Source organism: Tachypleus tridentatus, chromosome 9, assembly GCF_004210375.1.
Source record: "Tachypleus tridentatus isolate NWPU-2018 chromosome 9, ASM421037v1, whole genome shotgun sequence".
NCBI classification, from domain to species: domain Eukaryota; kingdom Metazoa; phylum Arthropoda; class Merostomata; order Xiphosura; family Limulidae; genus Tachypleus; species Tachypleus tridentatus.
In genome coordinates, this window is record NC_134833.1 from 54315145 (window position 1) to 54342955 (window position 27811).

The window sequence follows — 27811 nt, forward strand, 5'->3', positions numbered from 1 at the left end:
ATTCATTTTAATACGTTTTGGGTATTTGAACTTTGAAATAAGAACCTTTTTCAAAAACAACATAATATTTTTAATACTGTAGTATCAATAATGTTGTACTTGTGTAGTAAATCATACTAACTACTGAATTTAATAAAAATGAAAGTTTTAACCGTCCTTCTCTATATACGTGTTTAATATACAATCCTCTAACCTTGTAAAAAAGTTAGTTATTATTATTAGCGGCACCAAATAATGAATCAATCTATTGTAATCGCCGGACAGTATTCCGAGTTTTGCTGTAATCACTATAGTCGGTATTCTATACCATAGCAACTAGCTTATACTTTAATTTTATCTATTAATACTGAATAACTTTAGTAAACTCATTGAATTATCATTACGTGTGTTGTGTTATATCATTGGATAGAACAATCGTGAAAAAATCATTTACAACAGGCAGCATAATCTTCGAGTAGTGACAACTGTATGATATACAGCTAGAAAACACAGATAATTTTTCCTCTTGAACGGACGTCAACGCACGTGAATTCACCTGCCGACGTGTTCCACGTGAGGTCACAAAGGCGGAGAGCTATTGCTACTGCCACTGTTTAACTCGAGTCAGGCGCGAGAAGAATTATTCACGCAGAGGGCTCGAGCCTCCAATGGCACGCGCACTGAACCGAAAAGAAACAGCTGCCCTTTCCTCATACTTTGGTCTCTCGGACCTTAATAGCCAGAAATGCCCTCCTCGGTTATGGACTTTTATTTTATATATATATATGCACGAGACGACTCGTCCCATTTTCCAGAAGTGTCCCGCCTTGGCTTTGGGCAATCATCTGGAGCACCTCATGCCCCTGAAGGCTAAATCTAAGAGGGCGGGGTGGGCTCAACGTGCCAATCATTTGGCGGCAGAGCACCAGTCCCAGGCAAGGAGGAGCCGGGATGGTCACCCTCAAAACTTGCACTACTGGAAGAACAGGTCAAATGTGTCCATGAAGAGAAGTGCTAGGGTCTTTTTTAGGCACGTGCTCTTAAATTACGTGGAAGATATGCAATAGATTTGGCTGAATGGCGAGGAAAAAGAAATCTTCAACTAGCTAGAAACATTTTATTTATAGACATTTCTTGTACTTTAAACAAGTATTTACATTTTACGTTGGACTTTCATTACATGATTTTGTTGACTGCTCCACAATGGAGACCTGTGTTCTTATACCACCCGAGTTTAGCCTAGTTTTGAGCACTGTGAATACGGAAAAGAATGCTAACAGTTTGTACGAAATGGGTGTCAAAGTTTGGAGTAACCAATTGATACCACAAGGAACCACGTTTTCTCCATTCCAGGGCACAATACGACTTGATAGACTAGAAGTCTACAGTGTTCTTCACGACAACGATGTAAGTATATACCATTCTGAAAAAAAAACAACAAAAAACTACCAACTGATAACTTAAAACTAAAAGTTAACTATTTGTCAACCTGAAGATGCCCTACAAAGATCGAAACGTTGTTCTGTACTTTATTTTAATCAAAGTACTAATACTCATACTCAAGACGGTTGTCTTGAGAATACATTTTTATTTCAAGTGGGTTTCTTGTCATCGTCTATACGTTACTTTTCTTCGTACATTTTAACCCTATTCGTTAATATTTTTAACACATATTAACTGTATAGTATAATTTTTTTGCTCACCCCACAGTGACACAACGGTATGCATGCGGACTTCCAACGTTAGAAACCGGGTTTCGACACCTCTGGTGGGCAGAACTTTATGTAGTCATGTGCTTAAATACACACAAGTAGTCCCTTTTGTTAAAATGCTCGCTTTGGATAAACGTGGTTTGGTAGTAACTCTGCACTTCTCCAATACGTTTAATTTTTTTCCTACGTTTGTTAATGGCAATAAAATAAATGAATAAATAAATTCAAAAATAGAACTGACAATAATAAAAATAATCGTAGGTTATCCAATTTATAACTGTTTGTTTTCATTTATCACTGACCAATCCCCTCATAATAGTGAATTATTAAATTCACTACATATTCATTATTTGCTGCTGACCCATCTTTCTCCCCTCTATAATAACCAATCATAAGTAAACCATTTTTTTTCCCCTGTAAAATAACCTATTATAACTGACCAATCTTCTTTTTTCCCTTAATTCTAATTACTTACCTGGTTCGCACATATTTTTCATTATTTGGTAATGAACTGATTTTTTTCCTGTGATAACAACAAGCAACAGGTCACAGGTTAACCAATTCGTACATTTTCTTTATAACTTGGCGCTAGGTTTTTATGCGTGTATTTTTGCAGGTAAAATCAACAGTAAAAAAAGTAAAAGATTTCAACACTATGAAGTCTTACACCTACTTGCATCACATGCTTTCTCATATACTTCACGAAATGGTTAAAGGTGAAATAATCTTACAATTGGTAGTTATGTTTTTCAAAGAGAAACTACTGTCTTTTCCACTAAGGCGATTAGTTAAGTGCTGTGAACGTTGGCGTACAAGTTTATGTGATTAATTTAAACAAATTGTTGGTGTATAAAAATGTACATAATTGTTTCACAAGAGAGAAGCATGTTGCGTGCAAAAACATTTCCCCGAACGGTTGGGTAAAAGTGCGCCAAAACATTCCAGAACTTCAGCAGCGTAATATGGAACAAGTGTTACGGTAAATGACCTGCATAATTATAATTTGAGTGTGTCATGATGAGATACCGAGATGCACACACTGTTGGTAGACTTGTTGACGAATATACACCGGACGTACAAGGAACTGCTCTTCAACTTAACTCCGCATCTCTCGTGATTTACTAGCTGTAAAAGGTAGCCCAAGTTAGAGTAGGCATGACGTACCGTTTTTTAGGGTTAAATAAATATCCTAACACGTGGTGAGGGTGCAGAAAAACGGACTCAATTGTGTAAGAGAAGAAGTATTTTTAACATGTAAATGAGTACAGGAGAAGGGAAGATCTGAAATACTGACACATGTATGAACTTGTTTTAAGTTAGTAATTAATAATAAGTAAAACGTTAACGGCTAATTATCACACAGAAACTGCTTAACATTGTTTTCTCATACGCATTATTGCCCAACATAACTCACTCATTATTCACCAGTATTATTCATGCTGGCTAAGTATGGCCAGGTGGTTAGGGCACATCACTTATAATCTGAGAGTCATGGGTTCGAATCCTCGTCACACCAAACATCCTCACCCTTTCAGCCTTGGGGGCGTTATAATGTGTGTTCGATCCCACTATTCATTGATAAGAGAGTAGCGCAAAAGTTGGCGGTGGGTGGTGATGACTAGTTGCCTTCCTTCTAATCTTACAGTGCTAAATTAGGGATGGCTAGCGCAGATAGCCCTCGTATAACTTTGGGCGAAAAACAATTATTCATGTAATATATCACGCACACAAAATTATTGTTATCATTAAACATGAATTATATAATAATTTTTAACCTTTATATCTAGACTGAAATTATTAAGCATCGTCTAATTGAAAACTTTACAACTGTAGATTATTTTGTGCTACTCTAAATTAACGAAAAAGAATGAAATATAATATATTCACAGCGAATGGAGTACATTAACCTAAATAATTTAATAATTTACTAATCAGACATTTACCTGTAAATATTTTATTATTGGAATAATTGATTTCTAATTTAAAAATGTTAAATAGTTTTTAGAAGTTAGGTACTGTAAAAAGAGAGCGTAAATTCTGTCATATTTTGACATGATAATTTATTCTCGAATTAGAGGAAACAGTTTCATTCGTCACACAGAACACTTGCTATAGGTAACTTAAAATGATCATAACGATTCCAGCAGAGACTAGTCTTAACAATATATCTTCTTGAATTGCCTCAAACATTAGTGTTATTGTGCAAAAGTGATGAAAATAATAATAATTAGGACAATGAAAATCAACTGCGTGTTCAACGTAAATAAAGAAAGGTACGTTTAATTTTTTTTCCTTCATACGTCATTAATACATTCTATTTTAATGAGTACTGAAATTCATAACGAGGAAGTTAGAACTCGCAAAATACAAACACATGGCGAGATAGGCTTAGCAACCCTGCAATAAGCGTAAGTTCCTATGTGAGTTTTAATTTTGAGCTTAGCTCCTCGTGAGAAGAGAATGCAATAGATTAAGAGCTTGTCACGTAATAATTCAAAAGGAGTCACGTGATCAGGAAAGTCATACACTACAATACATGCAAATCCTTCATAGTGAATGGAGGTGTTCATAGTAATAAATCTCCTACTTCGTATTTTTGATACTGATATCCAGTTGTGTTTGTCGTAGACTAAGACAGTTTGACAGACAGCTAGCGGTCACAATTCTGTCATTGATGTGTGATGCACTCTAACTGTGCATGATAACCGTCAACATCATGTTATATGGTTTTCATGGTATCTCTTAATCTGGCTCTATAAACAAGGCTTCAACTGTTCACTACTGCTTCGTTTGATTGTTAATTTGTTTTTTGGTTTTCTGCTAAAAAACAATTATGATTTACTCACGCATACTTCGTTTTGGTGTTGCGACTTTTCATTTACGCACCAGGAAATACAGATGTCAAGACTCAAGCGGCTAGCTCACGACATGAATGCATACCTGTGGATAATGTATTTCCGAACATTCAGCAATGACCCCTGTCTTAAGAAACGAGAATGTTATACCCCTTTTAGGATTTGACCGTCACTCTTAAGTCTGTAGCCTTATGACGCTAAAATTAAGGATTCGATACCCGTTATGAGAAAACCACCGATAACCCATTGTGTAGATTTGTACTTAACAGCAACGAAAACTATAGAGTGCGCGTGTCCTCAAAGGGCAGAACACGTTCTAGCTGCGACGGGATTAGAGTTATAAATCCTTGGATCTTTTTTTATCATTATTCTTAAACAACATATATTCTTTCCGTTTACATTTCAACAACGACAGCGAACAAGTTGAATTTATCTACTATTGTCATTCACATAAGTGCTTAAAAAATAAGTGGCCTTTAAGTTTAAACCTCCCATTTTGACTTAATGATGCTATTAATCCATCCTTTTCCAAGACAAAGCATCTGTGTAAAGCTGAAATTTCGGGTACCATTTTAATTTGTGGAAACCACTACACAATCACTAAGTGAGATTTATATATTTAATTTATTTCACTGTTCGAACAACACTTTTTACTGGAAGAAAAATCTCATAAGAAACTCCAAGACTTGGTTTTATTACTTTACATTTATTACATTACAGGTGCGAAACAGATTTGGTTGCTACGATCAGATCCAAGTGGTGGAAAACCGTAAAGTACGACACTGTAACTGGATCCGGTTTCTTCGATGTTCACCTACAATGACAAGTGATGTCAACTTGGTTGGGCGAGCAAGTCGCGATGACATAACTTATGAATGTATTCGACAGGTGGCTCCAAACACCGAACTGATTGTTCATTACGAAGAAAACAGAGAAAGGACGAATTTCTTTGGGCTTACCTCAAACCTTCTGACTAGTCCATTTCAAAGTAACGTTTGTAGACAAACAATTGAAGGTAGGTAAAATATGGTATAATGATAATATGAGGAATATTCGTAACAGCTATTGACCTGTCTTGACTTACTTTCACTGTAGCATAAAGATCCATTATGCAATTCTGATATACTGTTAAATCACATTTTATAGCTCTAAGACATACTTCTTGAGAGAAAAATGTTTCATGTGAAGAATTACATAGTTTGAGGTTTTAATGCGTGTTACATACCGTTACCCAAAATATTTTGAAGTTTTTTAACATATACTGTACACCCTTAATCATTATACCACATTTGATATTCATTTATTTGAACGTTTAAGACCAAATTATCGAACATTAAATCATATCCAATATTGACCTCAGACTGTAAGTTACTTTTGTTTCTCGTTTGTTTTATTCTTAAATTTTTGTTTGTTTTTACTTGTTTTGTTGTTGTTTTCGTATCTCGACAAGCACCTTGGAAAAGTTGAATAACACACAGTAGCTTTATAAAATTACAGAATTACTGTTTTAAAATATTGATACAAATTATAACTCCATAAGACTTCTCGAATCCAAATTTATGGCACAAAGGAACACTTCTCATGTCTCAACTCTTAATTATAACAGTCGTTTTAGGTCACAGCTCATGATGTCCCCAACGCCACATCGATATGTTTCCGGACTTGCACCGCTAGATACCGGGTTTCAATACTCGTAGTGGGCAGAGGTCAGATAGCCCATTGTGTAGCTTTGTGCTTAATGACAAACAAACACAATTCATAAGTATAAAATATTTCTCAGATCCAAAATCTTGGCTATAAATAGTTCTCATATCCCACATTTTGACTATAAAAACTTATCATAGCCCCAAGTACTTTTTGGATCTCAAGTAATGACTATAAATGGTTTCTTAGAGCTTAATTTGTAACTATAACAGGCGTTACAGGTCCCAAATCATGACTATAAAAGACTATTCAAATCCCAAATGTTTCTCAGATTCATATCTTGACTATAAATACTTCTTAAAACACAAATTTTAACTAAAAAATTATCAGGACCCAAGACATGACTATAAAATAAATCTCGGATCCAAAGTCATGGCTATAAAGTATTTCTCAGACCCTACATCATGATTATAAAATATTTTTCACGTCCCATATTTTAACCATTAAAAAACTATCTGATTCGAAATCGTTATTAAATACTTCTCTGGTCACAAATTATGACTATAAATATATTTCCCAGGTCTAAAAATAATGACTTCAAAAGACTTATCAAATCCCAGCTATCGACAACAGACTTCTCATATCCCGAGTCTTTACTATAAAATATTTCTTAAATCCAAAACTACGACTATAGTTGACTTATTAAATTGCAGTTCTTGACTGCAATACGTTTCAGTCCCAAATCTTGACTATAAAAGATTTCTTAATTCTGAAATCATGACTATAAATGGCTTCTTAGATCCCAATATTAAACTATAACAGGCGTTTAATGTCCCAAATTATTACTATAAAAACCTATTCAAATCACAAGTATTTCTCAGATCCGATATCCTGACTACAAAGACTTCTCAGATCCCAAATCTTGACTACTAAGACTTACCAGGTCCCAACTCGTGACTACAAAAGACTTCATCCTAAGCATATAATTGCGAGTTAAAAATAAGTAATTACTCGCTAAATAGCTTCTTAATCTATAATTTCTCTAAGATAAACGATTGCCATACTAACGTTAGTCTGGATAACAAAGATTATTTTGTTTTTGTTTTACCAACGTTATGATAATACAACTTGCAACTTCCAGCATCTCTCACGTGACGTCATTTTAGTGTCTTCTGATTGACATATAAGAGAACACGCAATTTGACTATAAAATTAAAGTGTAGTCTTTATGCTTATAAATACTTCTTATCTGATAAATAGGCTTATTTAATTTTTATTGTAAATTGTATACCTTATTTGCGTCTAACAGTCTCGAAAATTCACAGTGATGTAAATGGTTAAAACAGGAAACCCCTTCAGATTGCCTTCGACCCTCTTTTGTGGAAGTAACAAAGCAGTCAACTAACTTCGCGGCTTTTATAAAACTTGCATCTTTTATTTCATGAATATACAAGCATAGGTCTATGATACGTTTTTGTTTTATATCACATTATAAATTCCAGTTGCCTATTCAGGATATCTAACAAATCTTCCAAGTTGATCTTTAGTAGAGCAAAATAGGCCTGTATTGTAAATATATATATATAATTTTGTTTTTAAGAAATAATTATGTAGCTAACAACATATGTTAATAAATTATCGTTTCTTTGTTAAATCCTGAATAATGTATATTTATAATATTTCATTCTAATGTGCTTCAAAAATCGCTTTACTGTTTCTAAAGTTAAAACTAACTATCACGGTCGACGATAACAACATCTAATTGTTTCCTGTTTAATACTTCTCGACGGCTCCACCCTAGGCCTATTGACGTACAACGACACCTGTGGCGGACAAAGCACATACAGCCCTTTATGCAGTTCTGGGCTTAACAACAAACAAACTGTCGTGCGCAATTCTTTGTAAGAAAACAGAGGAGTAATATTTATGAATGGTTACATTAAGAGCCGTATTGATGTTATTTTAAGTTATGTATTGAAATAGTTGCTTTTTCAGAATAGGGTTGACGATGAATGTGAACTTGGTGCCACGTGACTATGCTTATTTCTTAGTTTTATTAATATCAGTCTGTAACAAGTACAATGAACTGTCAGTAAACTAAATAAATTCATGTGTAGTTTTTTTTATAAATATGTGATCATGTGGTACACATTGTCTCGGAAAATTTATACCATCTTAGTTATACTTAATCGAGTCTCAATGAAAAGCAGTTTACACTTTTAGAGAGGCTTGTTTAATTTTTATTGTAAAATTGTCAATCAACTTACGAGTATATATATCTTGTAAAAATAACAAATTCGTTGCATACAGTGTCAATTTACTGCCATATGGGAAAGTTTAACTTTAACTTGTACGTTTAACACGTTTGCTTTAAGGTGTTACATCACTTCTAATTCAAGTCTGCATTTTTATTTTTAGATTTTTAAATTAATGGATTCGAAGAAAATTAGTTATCGGTTTACATACAGAAACAAGTTTTTACTCAGCTTGCAAACAAATGCTTCTGAGCAGTTTGACTGAATTTCGCGCAAAATTGCTCATGGAGTATCTTCGCTAACTGTCATACTAATTTACAAAAAAAAAAAAAAAGTCTAGATGGAAGGGTAACTAGTCAACGACGCCCACAGCCAACTCTTAAGCTACTTTTTACCAACGAAAAATCTGACTGATAATCACTTTAAAATGCCACCACTGCTGAAAAGGCGAGCATACCAGACAAAAAAGTGGCTGGAAAATGAGAAAAAATCTTTGTTTAGCAAAACTGTTTCTTTTTTTTTCTGTATAATCTGTGAAATTAAGACTGCTACTTCCTCACTATTGCTGTTGTAAATATATTTTCAATTACCTGGACAAGCAACTGTGGCGCATTTATTGACGAATGTACACTGAAACATTGTTTACGAACATAATGTGATTTCTAAAATGTATTGTTGATAAAATTCTATTTTTATATATAAGTTTTGGGTGTGTGCTATCCTTTTGCTCACAATGAATATATTGTTTTTATTCACTATACGCAGAAAGTCCCTTGGATTTGTCAATGTCGTTGGTGTCTTCGCCGTCTGTAACAGTTTCCAGAGATTCCGACAAACCTCACGATTTAAGTAAAAGTTCTATGTCAAGCTTACAAACGTCCCCAGATACTCCTTTCTCAACAAACAAAAATTTCGTTTGTCAGGTATTAATTTGAAGTGCAAGTAATAAAAGAAAATCTATATACTCTATATCTAATAAATATTAAGTGCTACAAATCAAAATAAACCAGTTTAACACTATATGATACGAATTAAATTTAACATTTATCTTCAGTATCAGCTGTAAAACCCACTGGTTCCCAACCTTTATATACCGTACACCCCCCCGTCAGATCTTTGAGCACTGACTCATATAATTTTTGTTCAAAAATTTGAGATTGGTTAATATATACACATATATAAAAAAAGGTAAATCAAAAGAAGTAATTCAAGAGCGAGTCAAAAATACGTTAAAATTGAGTGCAAGCTAAAGGAATACGTTTTTAACTCAATATTAAAGCGGGGGTTCGTTTTCTTTATCATGTTTTTCAACGTTGGGAACCAATGGTAGAATTGATGATTTGTTTTTTTAGTTGTATAAACATTACCTAATTATTACAATACAACATTTAAATAACAACTTCGAATACTTGATGTATAAGAATCCTTATAATAGAAATCAAAAGTTTCCTGAATAAAAATCCTCTGGACTTTTAAAACTAATGAAATTTCAACTAGAATTATGTTTTAATATCGCCGTATATCAAGATGGCTAGACGACATCATCTAACATAATGGTTCATAAAATTCCATTGGCAAGGGAAGGATTATATGATTTTTTATTGTGTGCTTTCAATGATAACTATTAAGTTGAAAATACATCGTATTGATTTTACATTGAGATATACAAAGCTTTTTTTAAAAGAATCGTCATATTTTACCAATATTTTAATGCTGTTTATTTATGTGTTTAAAATATATACGTTGTTTTGTTTGTTGCTGAAGATGTTTCTACAAAAAGTTATTTTGTCAATTTTGGCCAAATGAATAATTCCGATAAGAAAGATAATGCATTACAGAAGTAAGTTACTGTATGTGATGAAATGAATGAAAGTATATATACACTGCTGGCCAAAATCTTAAGGCCAATCAACATAAAGGAAAAATATGCATTTTTCGTTGTGAGACTCAAACACTTATTTAAGTAGAGCTTCGAAAATTGAAAATAAGAAAAGAGGAAATAAAAATAAAAAACCTTTTAACATTTATGAGGGAAAATGTGAACACTATGAAATTAGCCTAAGTATTAGCTGGTCAAAAGTTTAAGACCATACTGAAACGAAGAGTTAATCGGTAAACACGTAAGGAAATTTAGTCATTTGTGTTCAAGCATTAGCGTTGTCAACATCTCCCACTGACATCTCCTGTGTTAAATTGGGTAAAAACATGGCAAAAGCTAAAAAGTTGACAGAGTTTGAACGTGGCAGAATTGTCGAGCTGCAAAAGCAAGGTCTCTCTCAACGTGCCATCACTGATGAGATTAGTCGTAGTAAAACCGCTGGTGCAAATTTCTTAAAAGACCCTGAGGGATACGGAATGAGAATTTAAAGTGGTCGGCCCAATAAAATTTCGCCGGCGTTGAGCAAGAGGATTCGACGGGTTGTCCGCCAAGACGCCAGTCGATCTTCGAACCAGATTAAGGCCTTTACGGACACTGAATGCAGCTCAAGAACAATAAGACAGCGTCTACGAGAGAAAGGCTTTAGAAAACGTAAACGTCTTCGAAGGCCACGGCTCCTTCCACACTACGAAACAGCTCGGTTAAGCTTTGCTGAGAAGCACCAAACATGAGACGCAGAAAATTGGACGAAAGTTTTTTTCTCTGATGAGAAAAAATTTAACCTGGATGGTCCAGATGGCTTCCAACGTTACTGGCACGATAACGATATCCCACCGGAGACATTTTCTATACGACACAATGGAGGAGGTTCCATCATGATCTGGGGTGTTTTCTCCTTCCATGGAACAATAAAGCTACAGGTTATACAGGGACGTCAAACAGCAGCTGCTACATTGGCATGTTGGAGAGAGCATCCTTATTGACTGAAGGCCCTCGCTTGTGTGGAAATGACTGGATCTTTCAGCAGGACAACGCTACAATCCACAATGCCCGCAGGACAAAGGACTTTTTCATGGCGAATAACGTGATTCTTTTGGACCATCCAGCATGTTTGCTCGAACTGAACTCCATTGAAAATGTTTGAGGGTGGATGGCAAGGGAAGTCTGTAGAAATGGACGTCAATTCCAAACAGTGCATGATCTTCGTGAAGCCATCTTCACCACTTGGAATAACATTCCAACCAGCCTTCTGCAAACGCTTATATCGACCATGCAAAAACGAATGTTTAAAGTTATTCGCAATGACGGCCGTGCAACTAACTACGGAGACTTCTTGTTGGGCATTTCCTACCCCGTTTAGGACGTCTTTTTGGTATGGTCTTAATCTTTTGACCAGCTAGTATTTAAGCTAATTTTATAGTTTTTACATTTTTCCTATTAAATGCTAAAAAGTTTTTTAATTTTATTTTCCATTTTCTTATTTTCATCTTTAAAAGCTCTACTCAAATAAGTAGTTGAGTCTAAGAACGCAAAATGTATATGTTTTCTTTATGTTCACTGATCTTAAGATTTTGGCCAGCAGTGTATATAAAAGTGTAAAATTAGTGCAGATATACTTCGGTTTAAACCACCTAAACCACATTTGTTGATTTAAAATATATCTGTTAAGCAACTAATAAAAGAAAAGAAAATCTTCATTTTCAAAAAAGCTCAAGTTAAGTTGGGGTTGGTTTGAATTTTGCGCAAAGCTACACGAGGGCTATCTGCGCTAGCTGTCCCTAATTTTGCAGTGAAAAACCAGAGGAAAGGCAACTAGTCATCACCACCCACAGCCGATTACTGGGCTATTCTTTTATTAACGAACAGTGGATTTGACTGTATCATTATAACACCTCACGGCTGACAGGGCGAGCATGTTTGGCGGGACGGGGAAATTGAAGCCACTACTCTCAGATTGCGTACACAATGTATTAAGCATGTATTCTCTATAATTACAGCTGCACACAACAAATAGATAAAACAGACTAAACATTTTGTTAATAATAATCAAATTCTAAATAAGTTATCTTGTTAATTCTTATTTTAAATGAATGCGTGCTTTGTCATTTGAGGTTTATCTTTAGCCTCGTAAGTATTATAAAGCCGTGTATCAACACCGGACACTGGTGATAAACAGAACGTTTCAGTGTACCAGCACTAGACCCAATTGATTAACATAATTTTTCACAATTTCTCGTTTTTTCATATTTTATATCCTACCCTTTCCCTATCTTCACACAAACACACATACGTGCAAAATATTAAATACGGGTAAAACAGCTTGATATAACTGACATAAATAAAGGTACGTTTGTCACAACTCAAAAAACCGAGTAATTGTTAATATGAAGTTATCCCTCAAGTAATGTTCGAAAATTTAATACAGAAAGTGCATCATCATTTCTGTCTTTGTTGTAGGTTTAATGACTAAAATATGTAGCAGAACGTGTATAAAAATGTTCAGAAATAATAAAAGAAACTAACCCAACCCCACTTTTTCGGATCATTAATCGAATAATCACTTATTAAGATTGATGTGTCTAAGAAGTACATTAGGCATATAATGCTTTTTGAGTTTAAAAAAGGCAATAGCGTAGCAGAAACTATACGAAATGCTCAAGGTGTTTATAGCGCAGAGTCTCTCAATGAAAGAAAATGTGAAAGGTGGTTCACGTGACTACAGCTTAAGTGATGCGCCACGTTCAGGTTGTCCTGCTGAGTTTGATGATGACTTGCTGCTGGCTGCACTTGGTGAAGGTTATGCTGTAACAGTTGAAGAACTAGCAAAGAAGCTTAATTCAACTCATTCAACAGTTCACCGACATCTGCAACAGCTCAGACAGGTGTCAAAACTTGGAAAATCGGTCCCCCATGATTTGAGAAAAGCCAACCTTGGAGCAAAAGTGGACATTTGCAATTCGCTACACTCTTGTGAACGTAACTCACTTCTTTGGACAGGTTAGTGACTATATATGAAAAATGAATATTCTATAAAAATGTTAAGCGCCGCAGACAATCGCTCAGTGCAGATAAACTGGCTAAAGCACAGCCCAAGATGGACCGCCACCCTAAGAAAGTCTTGTTAAGCATTTGGTGGGATATTGTTGTTGTGGTCTACTTTGAGTTGCTGCCACTCAACGTAACGATTACATCAAACTTCTATTGTCAACAGATAGAGCGCTTGAATGTTGCATTGAAAGAAAAGAGGCCTGATTTGATCAAACGTAAAGGTGTTGTGTTACACCAGGATAATGCACGGCCCCAGACAGCAAGGATCACATATGCAAAGATTGAAAAGCTAGACTGGGAAACACTTCCACATCTTCCTTATTCTCCAGACCTTGTCCCATCTTATTATCATCTATTTCGAAATTTGTAGAACTATTTTGATGAAAAAGAGCTTGGAACATATGATGATGTCAAAAACCACTCTATCTACATTCTTTTCTTCCAAACCCAAAGAAATTTATAGAAATGGCATTCAGAAGCTTGTGAATCATTGGTAGGAAGCTATTAATAATACTATAACATACATTATTGATTAAATAACATTAAAAGCGTTGGAAATCCTTTCTCTTTTTCTGAACCTAAAATCGAACATTTCTTAAGAAATGATGATTAACTGAATATCTGTCTGTTGCTGACACAACTTATTTCCAGATAAGTGTTAAGACTTCAGTTTGCTTTACTTACACCGATTCGTCAGACTCTACAGCACGTGATAGTGCTGCTTTAAACATTACCTCTCTCTTATTTCAGTACATGCTTTACCTTCTGATACGGTGACAGTCACTGAAGACTGGGACGTATCGATGTCATAGCCTTAAGGAACATTTGAAATTTATAGCTGTACACTTTCGCTGCCTTTAAGTGAGAATGTGCAACAATGTCAGTAATTGTGTGCGTAGTAGTAATAAATATTTAAATATATAATACTCCCTTAAATTGTAAACATTCATTTCACTAATCAGTTTACATATATATGTGCATGTTACTCTAATTACAAGTTCCACACTGTACTTCATTTGAACATTTTTCGTGTGATATAAAATCGTTCCATTGTGGTTCAGCCGTAAGACTGGCGGCTTATAACCCCAAATATTGGGTTTTGATATCTACAGTGGCCAGAACACAGATGGTTCGTAGTGTATCTTTCTGGTTAACAACAACGTACATAGTTGATTTCACATTAAAGTCCACGTGTCCTCCGATGGAACAGCAATAAGTTTGTGGAGTTAGAGCTCTAAAATTCGGGATTTGTTTCCCCACAGTGGACACAGCAGATAACCTATTGTAGCTTTGCTCCGAAATAAAACAAAATAATCTCCACATAACGTGAGAAAATGTCTTATATTTTTGCCCACGGCCAGTGAAACTGTTAGGGTTCAATTATTAGACTAATATTTAAACTTATTTCAACAATAAGAACCAATCGCTACTCTTGGTTCATATATTTGTTTTTGTCTAATGGGTTTTAAAGTGTATTTCTGGTTTAAGTCAGCTTGAACTGAGGACAAATTTTAATTGTTTTTAGCCACTAGTCGATCTCAGGCCAGTCAAGAAGCCACGAGAGCGGACATTCCTTCCTTGTGATTATTGTGGAAAATCATTTGACCGACCGTCTCTCCTCAGGAGACACCTTCGTACTCACACAGGTACGTGTTTCCGGAAAACTATCCAACATTAGGCTATCACAACCTAAATCCCAAAATAAACCAGCCTTTGAAGAATAATAAATCGTAAATAAGCAATAATAAAACTTAATAAATAAATGTATGGCAAGGGCGTGACTAGAATTGGGGCTTTGCTCGCTCGTTAAATGCCCTCCAGTGGACACAGTGGTAAGTCTTAGGGCTTATAACGCTAGAAACCCGGGTTCAATACCACCGTGGGCAAAGCGCAAATAGCCCATTGTGTTTAACTTCGAACAAACACTCTTCCACAATACACATTTAAAATAAAGATAAATATTGGTTATAGCTTTTAAAATAAATATAAATATTAGTTATAGCTATGGCCTAAAAACTGCAATTTTTTACGCGTAACACTTCAATATATTTTTAGGCCTAACAGAGTTCACCAACTGTTTACTTACTGTATATTTTACACATCTGTTGTTATTGTTTTACGACCCTTGTAGCATACACTTCCACATCATTTATATTAATTTAGTCTTATAAACACTGTATTAAAAATCACTTTTTGCACGGGGACAATAGACAAAAAAAAAACACCATATCGAAGCAAGAAATATTTTTTTACCACTGATACAACCTATTATTTGTATGCGCACGATTGTATAAACGTCGATGTCATTTTTCGACTCAAGTAATCAGATAATAATATTATATTTAAATAATTAAACTGATTTTTATTTCCACAATTATACGCTTCTTTTTCATTTCCATTTGGTTTTATTTCCTTGTTAGGAGAGAAGCCACATGTTTGTGATGTGTGCGGTAAAGGATTTAGCACGTCCAGCTCTTTGAATACTCATCGTCGTATTCACTCAGGTGAAAAACCCCATCAATGCCCCATATGCGGTAAAAGATTTACTGCCAGTTCAAACCTTTACTACCACCGTATGACACACAGCAAGGTAAAGATATTAGTTAACAATAATAGATTCTAGACCGTACTGTGCATAAAAGTATTTCTTCAAACGTTTGTTAGTTCGCAAAATGTAACATCTACTTGCTGAGTTACTAAAATTTACATAAACATTTCACATTGATATGTGTGGAAATCCAAGAAGTCTTAAATGTTATTATGGATTGAATCTTAAATGTTATTATGGATTGAACATTTCTTTTTGTCTTTTTTTTTTCACTTCAGTTTTTTTTTTTGTAGTGTTCAATATGCTTAATTTACTAAAGCTACAAACAAAAGAAAAATGTATCTATTCTCAGTACTGGAAGTGTAAATTCTAACAACTGAATAGATAAAGCAGAAAATAATACATAACAATATATCAAACATAGACCCAGTGCTGACGACGCCTTTCGCCAATACGAAGGCTCATAAGGCTAGCTAGATACATCAGACACAGTAGTTGTATTGTGTTTTATCAATTTTGTATTACTCATATACAAATTACAATTACGGTAAGTATTAATTGCACAGAATTATTTATTGTGTTTTAAGGTTTTCAGTGTTGACCAAAGAATTTAAACCGTTTTTTAATAAAGACGCTCATAGACTAATAATAAAATGTTAACATTAAAGGGAATTGTCTGTATATATATATATATATGTTAAAATATTAAAATCCACAAACAAACAGCGTTTTATAATATACAAGTCATTACATGTTTCAACATGGTTTCACACCATCATTAGGAGTGTCACAACGGTTGTGAGTCACGTGAAACCACGCTGAAACATGTAGAGTGAGTTTTACAACTGTATATCAGTTTAAATAAAGGTTGTAATTGTATATTATAAAATTTTCATTCGTAAATTTTAACATTTTAAACGTTTATAGGCCTTTGAAAGAGTAGTGAGGTACAATATAAAAAATAAACATGTATATTGAGCTGACAATATCATTTATTCATATTTTCATTCCAATTATCCATCATTATCATTATTATATCCCGTGTCAACGCCACGGGACCTCACCTCGACTGGCGTGCTAAACTACCGTATTTTCCGCCTAATAAGCCGAATTTCTGGCCCTAAATTTTGGACCTGATTTTTGGGGGTCGGCTTATTGGCCGATCACTCCTTTCGGAAATTTCTTCTTCTTAGGAAATGTTTTTCTTTTGAAAATTACCACAGGCGGTAATTTTGTCCCATCAGCAAATCACGTTAAGACTACAGTGAAACGTTGTTTCTGGAATTTCATTGGTTACTTAATTACAGTGAGTGGAGCCAATAACGAATGACATATTGATTCCATCTCTGTCTCAATACGACACGTTCTGCTTTACTACAGAACGCCAATGATCACACAGAACATGCATGCTGACGCTGAAACGAGACTAAGAAATCATTTTGAAGAAACTTGTCACTTCTTAAAAGTGGCTTCGGCTTATTGGGCGGTAATAAGCAAAAACCCTCATTTTCAGAGCTGAAAATTGGCCTCGGCTTATTAACCGGAAAATACGGTAAGTGAGGGTGTCAACAGTTTTTGACTGAGCTGTCGTACACGGAACGTCACCCCCTACAGTGCACGAAAACTAAAGCGGTAGAAGCGGAGAAACCTGAATGTTAGATGGTACAACATCCAGGGCACACTCCTGATAGAAAAGGACTAGTGGTCAGTTACCTTGAGGCTTCACTAATTACGATCCCATCGAAAATCATGATCCTCAGACGTAGAAATTGTGATGGAATTGAGGTGAAATTTGGTCCCCTGCGATCGATCCTCTTTCTGAAAATTTCTCCCAAAGAAGAAAAACGTGAAGAGAAAATCATGGATGACGGATGAAATATTGCAAGTAATGGAAGTCAGAAAAGACACAAAGGAACAGAAGAATATGAAGAAATAGATTAAGAAATGAGAAACAAGTGTAAAGAGGTTAAGGAAGCCTGGTGAAATAAAAAATGTGAAAGACAAAACAAATGAATGGAAAGATGAAAAAGAAAAAAAGATATATGGGAAGACCGAAAACAGAGAAGATAACAAATATTAAAGAGTGCACTGAGATAGTAAAATATGAGGACCTGGTGAGAAAATCACAGAACAGACAGTTTGTTTGTTTTGAATTTCGCGCAAAGCTACACGAGGACTATTTGCCCTACCGTCCCTTATTTATCAGTGTAAGAATAGAAGAAAGACAGTTGGTCATCACCACCCACCGCCAACTCTTGTGTTACGTTTTACCCAACGAACTGTGGGATTGACCGTAACTTTATAACGTCCCTACGGCTGAAAGGGCGAGCATGTTTGATGTGACAGGGGTTCGAACCTGCAATTCTCAAATTATGAGACGAACGCCCTAACCACCTGACCATGCCGAGCCCAGAGAAGACAGAAGTGGAAGTGGAAGATTGTGTAATCCAACCTGCCTGAGGAAGACAGCACGTTATTATTATTATTAACATTTAGTTGAATTAACCGTACTCTTAATTCAGAAGAAATGTGCATCAACAATCTAGAGTTACTCTTCCCAGAGAGGATCGTGTGATGACAACATCAATGGAAGAAAACTACACTAGGAATTATTAACAGAGTTTGGATACCGGTGGTAGACACTGCACAAATAGCCCATTGTGAAGCTTTGAACTTAACTACACACAAATAAGATATCCAGCGACTGAAAAACAATCAAACAAAAGTAGTTTTCTGTATCGCATAGTTTATTGGCAAACACTAAAACACATGACATTAAAATTAGAGAAAATCTTCAAGTTATGTTAATATTTATTAATGTTGGAAATTCCAGTTTATTTGTTTCTTTTATTCTGTTAAGTTATTAAAAACTAAATTCATGTTTTGGTAACTGTAAACATTATATTTTTTGTTTAACAGTTGTTCAATTTAATTGAAAAATACAAGGATATACACAATAGCAACTAGCTATAATAAGATAATGTTTTCTACTAAAATTCATCTCTTAGTCATACTCGAGCAAATTGTGCTTTGTAGTACAATTCAGCTATACCTAGTTTCGAAAGAAGCATTTAGTTTTTTGATTGTTCTAAGATTTTCTTTGATGTACATTTTGGAAAAATGTTAAACTGTTTTTTCTTGTCAGTAAATGTTATTAGATATATCTAACGACTTTAAAATAACAACATCTGTTGAGAAAAAGGTTTTAGTTCTGTTTTTGTTTTTTTAGCGACAAAGGTTTAAAGTACGATATAATCTTGGATTAATTTTAAAGTTACGATAAAGTTTACCGAGACTGTGACCTAGTTGTTGTTACCCAGGTACTTTACTTTATCTCCACATCGAAATGTTTCGCGGTTTATTTTACGAGATGAAGAGGATCTTGATGTTAAGAGACTTTAGAACATCAAAGCACAGAAACAATGTAGATTTAAAAATTACGATGGGTACATGACACAGTCCTCAAGTTAAAGAATATATCACCAGGCCTTCGATATCAGCTCACACACGCAATCACTTGATTGGCTGAAGTGATATCGTCAAGCACCTAACATATAAGAATTTCCTTGCGGTCACTGACTTCGTTTCAGATCCAATAAATTAGTCGATCAGGGGGTTGTTACGGTTTAAAACCTCCCTGCCCTACAGCAACGAATGTACCTGGACCACTCTAGCATTCCACATTCATGCAAGAATGGTATCAACAGGTTAAAAGCCAATAAGACCATCACATTTGAGCAAAACGTCTTTGTGGTACTTTACGGTCTAACCTTACTTGTTCTAGTTGCCTTGCCCTCCATTTATTACAGTCCTCCTCCCCTCCTCCTCCCAGTGGCACAGCACTATGTCAGCGGACTTAAACTCTAAATACCGGGTTTCGGTATCCGTGGTGGGCAGAGCACAGATAGCCCATTGTGAAACTTTGGGCTTAACTTCAAACTATGCTAGTCTTTTTACACAAAATTGTCAAAAAGAACAACAACATTGTATCTGTCAACAATACACTCCTTCAGGTGCTAGGCAACGGTTCTGAAAGTATGGCGAGATTAGGAAGGTTTGGGACTACAAACTGAGGTAATAATGACACACCAAATGCGACGTTACTCGTAAGATATATGCATCCAAAATTCAAGCGCAGAAAGCAAGAATTCAATGAAGTTTCCAGTTTCTAGCTGAGTAGTCTTAAACTTTTGTCCAAGTAATAAATGTATTAAGTGGAGTACACATATGTACATTCCAACACGACAGACTTAATCTTCGAAGTTTCAGTTTTCTATATTTTGAAATTATGTTCATCTGTAGTCTGCTATATTATATCACAGTGAAAATTCACCTTTCTTATGTTTAAAATTCTACTTAACTGCTGAAAGACATCTTTCTGTGAAATACTATTTTCAAAACAACTTGGTGTACTTTTACGATGATCTTCTCTGAATTTTTCTTAATGTTTAAACGAATTAGAAGTAAAGGTAACGTTCTTTTAAAGCTTAGGAAAATCCTTTATCGATTCATTCACTTCAAATTGGTGTATGAGAGGAATTCTAGTAGGTGTTTTTCTGCCCGCGCGACAATTCTTCACACGTTCAGAAGGTCTGTACACTATAGGCAGAAAGAAAATGACTGGCAAGAAATGATAGATAACCGTGGGCAACGCGGCGCTGTTTTTTAGAAACGTTATCTTTTGCCAGTATGAGAGATTTTTCTTTTCTTTTTTTGTGGTACTTCGCCTGTGGACAGGGAGTTTTGCCCTTCTTATAACCAACATAGTACGCTACGCTTTTTGTTGAAGATTGTCACGAGATAAGAAGACACGAAACATGTTTTAACTCTAGCAGTTGAGTCTTTTACGTTATCTGATGACACTCAAGTGAAGTTTTTCGAGAGCGAACGTTTCTGTTGCTTTCTTTTAAATCAATATAATTGGTAAGATTAAAAATCAAACCCACGATGAAGAGTGAAATATTAACACAAGTACAACACAACACCAGTCAATAAATACGACCTGCACGTTGTAAGTTATTCAAAATCTAGGTATGTTTTATCATGCTTATGATAGAAAGGTGTGAAAAATTGGTATATTTGATGTCTTTCAGTTGTTATCGAATATGCAAATAAAGAATTGTATCTCTTATCTGGTGTTTTCAGTTTTGATCCCTTATAAATGATAAACTTGTACAAAAAGTGGTTGATTGTTGTAAAATAAAATTTTAAACCTGACAACGCAGCATGGATACAGAATGAAATGTTTTTAAACATGATAACATAATTCTGGTATTAGAAAACAACAACAAACATTTATTGTTATTCATAAAACGTTTGCTTTCTTTTTTCAGGCTGCAACACGTACACATACCTATAAATAAAACTTAAACTTAATATCACCTCGTTATTTTAAGTATTTTTGAAGAATGAAAGTCATTAAGCTGTTACTACAGAACATAAATAAATAATAACAATATTTATGCCTTTTGATACTTAATACCAAAATTCAGTTATGTATTTTCAGGAAAAACCGCACAAGTGTAACATATGTGCGAAGTCGTTCCCCACGCCCGGAGACCTGAAGAGTCATATGTACATACACAACGGCTCTTGGCCGTTTAGATGTCACATATGTGGGCGTGGATTCAGCAAGCAGACGAATCACAGAAACCATTTGTTTCTTCACACTGGTAAGCTTCGAGGGCCACATAATAGCGACCTTAACATACTATTAGGTTAATTATATACAATTCTAATTAGGGTATTTACATTTAAAATTTAACACGTGAACTAGAAAATGGTTGATACTTACATTTATTGTGTAGAATATCATGCTTAATGATTTAAATTTTGACTTTTTTAAATCTCTAATCCTTCAAAGGTCGAGTAAAAATTATTTATGCATATAATTATTTATATTGAAGTCTGTCATGAAAAATATTAAGTAAATGAAAAACAAATAAATCAACGGAAAGACCAAAAACTAATTTCTTACATATACGTTTGTTTCTCTTTACCCCGTTAAAAATATACATAGGAAGTCTTTCTTTTAGTTTTGTATTATTAAAATAAATAAGTCAACTTTCGTATTAACACTTTAGTTACCGCGTTGCTCATATATAAGTGATGTGGTTTTATGGTAATATACCGGTGTCATTGACACAAAATATATTACTAAATCCACGTCACACAAATGTGTTTCATAGTACTGTAAATTTGTAAGGGGCTGTTTAAATCTGGTTCATGAGGCTTATTCTTAAGATTTTGTTATGGTTTTATAATAATGCTCAGGCAAAAAAAAAACACTTACTTGTATACACATGTATTATGTCACAATAAAAACGTGATTATATGTATATATATATATATATATATTTTGGAGAAAATTAACACTGATAAAGTTAAGTAAACAAAATCAAAAGGAAGGACTGTGGTAAAAACAGCAATTTCAAACCTCTGACTAATTATATTTGTTTGTTATAACCTAAGAACAAGCCGAAACAACATAAATTAAAAAAATAATAAACAAAAAGACGCTGCACGAACAACAAAGATCCCAAGATACAAGCTATACTGTGGGATATAAAATATACCCTAGGTTTTGGAGGTGAATGCGGAAGTAGGACCCATATTATGGTGGGCATACATTTGTCTATCAGTCTTAACCTTCATTCGCCAGTCTCACATAAGAAATAAGAGTAGCAATAGATATAGAAATAGAAATTAGGAGAGATGTGGATGCTCAAGCACATAACGTCCCACATCTATACCACCCTTCACTGCCTCCAGACAGCTGTGAGAAGGTGACTGCTTTCCAAAGTTAGCGTTTCAGCCCCCATTATGGTGGAAAGACACTAACTGATAGCCCAATAAACGAATTATATAAGTATGGAGAGTCCCATCGAGATATTTAAATAAACTAGTATAGCACCCAACCACCACCCATTTACTACGTGTACTGTGACTATCATGCTCTAAACAAGCCTTTATATGCGAGAAGGTGTACATCCGCATAAAGTAGCGCCAAGTTGTTAAATGACCTTATTCACAACTAAAAACAGTTATTAGAAATTTTGATAAAATTTCTTTAATATTTATTTCTTTATATTTATTTAATACATTTTTATATTTGTTATAGGATAGTTTAATAATTGTATTTAAAGTTTCGTTATTAAATCCATTAACTACTATTTTTTGTATCACTATTTCGACGTTACTGATAAAATATTGTAATTTATTACAAATTTTACAATATCTGAAAAACTGCGAAATTATAATGCTTATAACAGAAGTTAAAAAATGGTAAACCATAAATTGGAAAAGCAAATATTTTCTTTTAACAAAAATATTTACATTAGTATCCTTATCAATTATTTTAATTTCTAAATCTAAATAATGTGTATCTGTATTATATATTGCAGTATTTTCAATTTTTAATTCTGTTGGATAAATGGTGTTGATAACATTGATTATTTCAGAATTATACTAATTAAATCATCTATATATCTCTAAGTTAATGTAAATATACCTGGACTTGTGCAGTTTTCAATAAATCTATTATCATAATAGTAAAGATATAAATTTGCTATACAAGTAGAATAGTTAACTCCCATTGGAACTTCTATTACTTGTTTAAAAACCTGGTTATTGAAAAATATATAATTATTGTAAATACAGAAACTCAATATATCTTTTGTTTCAGAAGCTAAATTTTCTTTCTTCCAGTTCTATAAAAGGATATCAAAACTGTTGTATTAACAAATTTAAAACGAAGATTAAACCTTTTAATGGAATAATGTAGCGTTTTTTTATTTTTTATTTATTTTTGTTTCGGCTTGTTTTTAGGTTATAACTAACTAATACACACACACACACACACATATATATCACAAAACAAAGATTTGAAATATAAATCCTTATCGATTTTTTTAATCGGGTTATATATTATAAAAATAAAATATACCTCTTGTTAGAACAAAAACGATGTGAGTGACATAGTCTCGGCAGTAAATGGACTTTTGTAGAGGTCCACATCGCTCATTTGTTAACATTAACAAAATCCGTATTCATATCTAATGGCCCTAAATCTGACACAAAATTACTATGAGGTGTAAAAAAATGAAGTTGAGCAAAAACGAACTTCCACAAATGTGACCCAGGGAGTGAATGTGTTAATTATTTATGACATTACCAGATGAAAAGGAACTTGAAACGATATTGTGTAATTTAAAAAGGCTTTAAATAATAGCAAAAAAAACAACCACTTATCTCACAGATTTTGTATTTAGCAATATCAAATCCTCAACTTTAAGAATCAATTATCTTATAGATTTTGTATTTAGTAATAACAAACTACTCAACTCTTTTTGTTATTTCTAAACAGGAGACAGACCTCATGTTTGCAAGGTATGCCATAAGAGATTCGCCCTAGCATGCAACCTTCGCGCCCATCTAAAGACTCATGAAGGTACGATTTTCAAATACCACGGAACGTTATCAAAGGTTACATTAGGCTAACAAACAGTAGAATGCGGTTTGGTGAAATATATACGACATTAGATCGAAACTCCGGGCTCATAAAATGGCAATAAACCAGAATCAAGGTCACTGTTGACGAGTACGAATAGGATCAAGCTAGCTAGATACAGATATAAATTTCTACTCGCTTTCACTCGGTTATTGTGTTCAGACTTGAAGGTGAGATTATAATCATCGGTTTCTCTTACTACTTTTAGATTTGAAAACATCAAATGTCAAGGGAATTCTAAGCCACCACACTAGAAACATATATATCGAAGAGATAAGACGTCACAAGGTACACAGAACTATTGCAAAATCATAACATCATGCTGAAACAAATTATTTTTTTATTTTAAAGTTGTCTAGTTGTGTAAGATAAGGGATAAGTCCTACTGAATTATTTCGATGGTCTTTCATTATTATAAGTTCCCCGATGGAACAGCGTTAAGCCTATGGACTTATAACGCTAAAATCAGGCGTTCGATTTCCCTTGGTAGAGAGAGCAGATAACCCTATGTGGTTCTGCTATAAATAAAGAACACGCATACTGATAATTACATAAATTAGAGGAAATTATTTGCTTATTAACTGCGCAATGGTTAGAATACTGTACGGGAACTCTACGAAACAAGTTTGAGAAATTCAAAATTTTAACGTTACATGTTTCATTGTTAGTTTTAAGTGCGACATTGAGTATCGTTACACTGATGTTTTTTTATTATTGCACTAGCCGTATAGCAATTTGTTACTCACATTCATCTTTCCAGATTCGCAGCAAGAGAAATGTCTTCGCTGTGGCCGCCTGTATCCTGTTGATAGAGGCCTTGTGACGTACGGCTGTTGCTACGAGTGCTACAACAATAACCAAGGAATTCCTCTGATTGGCCAACCTCATCATCGTTACCTACAAATACTCCACTGAATCAAAAATAAAAGGAACATACACTCAAATAAATAAATGGGGTTTATATTACACTGTTGATTTGCTGAGTAGGTGTTACAAAGAAGTTACAGTTTTTATATCTCCTACTTGAAGGTTTCTAAGGGCTTTGTGACAAAGGTCAAAGTTCACTGTGGGTTGGTATCTACATACAAAGTGATTCGAGTAGAAATTTTAGAAGTTTATCTTTCTTGTTACTATTTTTATTGCAATGAGTTTGACGTTCAAGTTTCAAACATTCTTTAAAGGCTAAGCTCTAAGCGAAGTGATGTAAGTACAAACAAGACTGGCACATAAAACGCAGTCTCCTGTCCGTTTGTGCTCTTATAGTGACCCTGAAGAAAGCTTGAATCTGAAATAATAGTAACAAAATTTTGAAATGTTGTGCTTTTCACTTTTTATGTAACGAATACAAAATTTTACTCAGTACTAAGAACTCTAAATAACTCTGTATATCGTACGTTTATACTATGGTCTGTTGAACATTAGTGTTTCGTAGAATTCACGTCAGAATCTGCACAGATATTAAAATGCATAGACACTTTAATTAGTGTTATTGTACTGGCTAATATTTTTGATTATCGAGTGCAAACTTTAGTGTGAAAAGAAACAATATTATACATGTTATTATAGTACGGGCCAAATTTATTTCGTACCTATTACGTTTTTATGTCTACTGGCAATTTTCGTTTTTAAAATTATATAATAATATCCACTACTTAACATAATATTACAGCACACTGCAAACGACCTCGGACTGCAGCTTGCATACTGCGTTGCAACAAATATAAGCTGTTAGACATTATAACTATTTTTCTAATTATTTCAAACAAGAACCGAAAATCAAGGTAACATTCAAAGGTCAATAGGTGAGAAGGCACCATTAATATAATTATTTTTTTTCAGTAAAATAATATAATTATTTTAATATTATTACTTTTATAAACTTCAGAGATAATGTATTATTTTGAAGAAAAGTATATCGCACGTTTTGGGAAACCCTACACAAATAATTCACTTGAATCTTATCAAATTCGTCCGATATTAGTTCGAGTAATAATTTGTCAAAGAATTGTGGTTTAGTTTATTCTAATTTCTGACTCTTTCTTTCTTTACCTGTAATTCATTATTGTAGAAAAGTAAAATGTTTATGTGTGTGTGTCAATGTAAGTTTTATCATTTACGTTTCCACTACGATCACTTTATTAAATGCTGCCCAATTGGAAAGTTAAGAAACATATCAAATTAAATTTTCACCATCAAAGTTATGTTGTACAGGAAGTAAAGGAATAATCTATTTGAAATATTGTAATCATACAACCTAATATTTTGACGTATAAAAATATATAGTCTCTATTTACATGGAAAATATTTTTCTATGTGTATCACACGAATATCAGTTTAGTGTGGACAACAAATCAGATATCACTTTTATTAGACTTTTATGTAAATATTAAGTATTTTGTTTAATAAATATAACATTGTAAAAACTAGCGTTTCATTTTTAAGTTATGCAAAACTTGATATTATTCAGTGGTTTTCTTTTATTAAAATCAGTGTGTATTTGATATAAACTTGGTGTCATTTCTTTCTTGTAAAGGTATTTACTGTGATTTTCACCGTATATCAACTAATGTTTAAAAAGTATATCTATCTGTATGTTACGATTCATACAGGGCTGTTTAAATGTATAACTTTTTCATTAATACTCGCAAACTCTACGTTTTATACGCTACTACAAAGAAATGATTTGAAATAACTAAAAGAATCATTTCATATTTCCACACTACAAGTTCCCTAGGCTTGTGTGAATTATGCATCATAAAAAACAAATACAACTCGAACTTATATAAAGAAACGATTCAACGGTCCAGGTGGTAGAACTAATGCAATATCAGGTGTAAACTGAACAGATACTATAAAATAAAATCGATTAGGGAATACAAAAAACATTATTATTTATGATGTAGGAATGACATAGTGACGTACTTAAGTTTGATAACCAAGTTTCATACTTTGAATTTATTTGCAGTTGTGTACTCGTTGTTATATAATTATATTAAAGATCTGATATAGCTCTGCCATCAGTAAATAACGAGTTTTAAATTTAACATGATAGTACGAATTCTAGTTTTCGTAGTTTTATCAATAAAAGCTACAGAATGTATAATTTCCTGTAACGCTATAATACTTATTTCTCTTACTTCGTTGAACATGTAGAGAAACGAAGGTTTCGTTTCCCTTTTTAATATGGTTTGAACATTTGTATTTTTATTTTACTCTTTTTAAGTTCTCGAATAATACAAAAATATCTAAAACAACAGAACTAGGGCTTTAGTCTATGGAGTGAGTATACTATATTCTGCTAAAATACGAGAAACAGCATAGGCTTAAATATGAATGTAGGCGATAAAAGAAACATGACATGATGAAAAATTCAGATAATCAT

General features: G+C 33.8%; 1 protein-coding gene and 1 long non-coding RNA gene across 3 annotated transcripts in view; one reads left to right on the forward strand and one right to left on the reverse strand.

The window, feature by feature from the left end:
* The window catches only part of LOC143225268 (uncharacterized), a 21102-nt gene extending 18604 nt beyond the window's left edge, over positions 1–2498 (reverse strand). Inside the window, exons 1-2 of one of the 2 annotated variants that reach the window (XR_013013759.1) lie at positions 2365–2498; positions 1683–1874 (exon numbers count right to left, since the gene is read on the reverse strand). This is a non-coding gene — a long non-coding RNA (uncharacterized LOC143225268). The remainder of the gene's footprint in view (positions 1–1682; positions 1875–2364) is intronic. The other variant, XR_013013758.1, reaches the window with a different exon arrangement.
* On the forward strand, positions 479–26913 carry LOC143225266 (uncharacterized). The gene is made up of 8 exons (XM_076454350.1): positions 479–1386; positions 5267–5561; positions 9211–9368; positions 14898–15018; positions 15793–15962; positions 21427–21592; positions 24286–24369; positions 25190–26913. The coding sequence occupies exons 1-8, from the start codon at positions 1183–1185 to the stop codon at positions 25342–25344; spliced, it is 1353 nt and encodes a 450-aa protein (XP_076310465.1). The 5' UTR covers positions 479–1182; the 3' UTR covers positions 25345–26913.
* Positions 26914–27811: the final 898 nt, after the last annotated feature.

Coding starts and splice junctions, on each gene's coding strand:
- LOC143225266 (XM_076454350.1), top strand. CDS start 1,183: ATGGAGACCTGTGTTCTTATACCACCCGAGTTTAGCCTAGTTTTGAGC. Junction 5,562..9,210: donor TTGTAGACAAACAATTGAAG/GTAGGTAAAATA, acceptor CACTATACGCAG/AAAGTCCCTTGGATTTGTCA. Junction 9,369..14,897: donor ACAAAAATTTCGTTTGTCAG/GTATTAATTTGA, acceptor AATTGTTTTTAG/CCACTAGTCGATCTCAGGCC.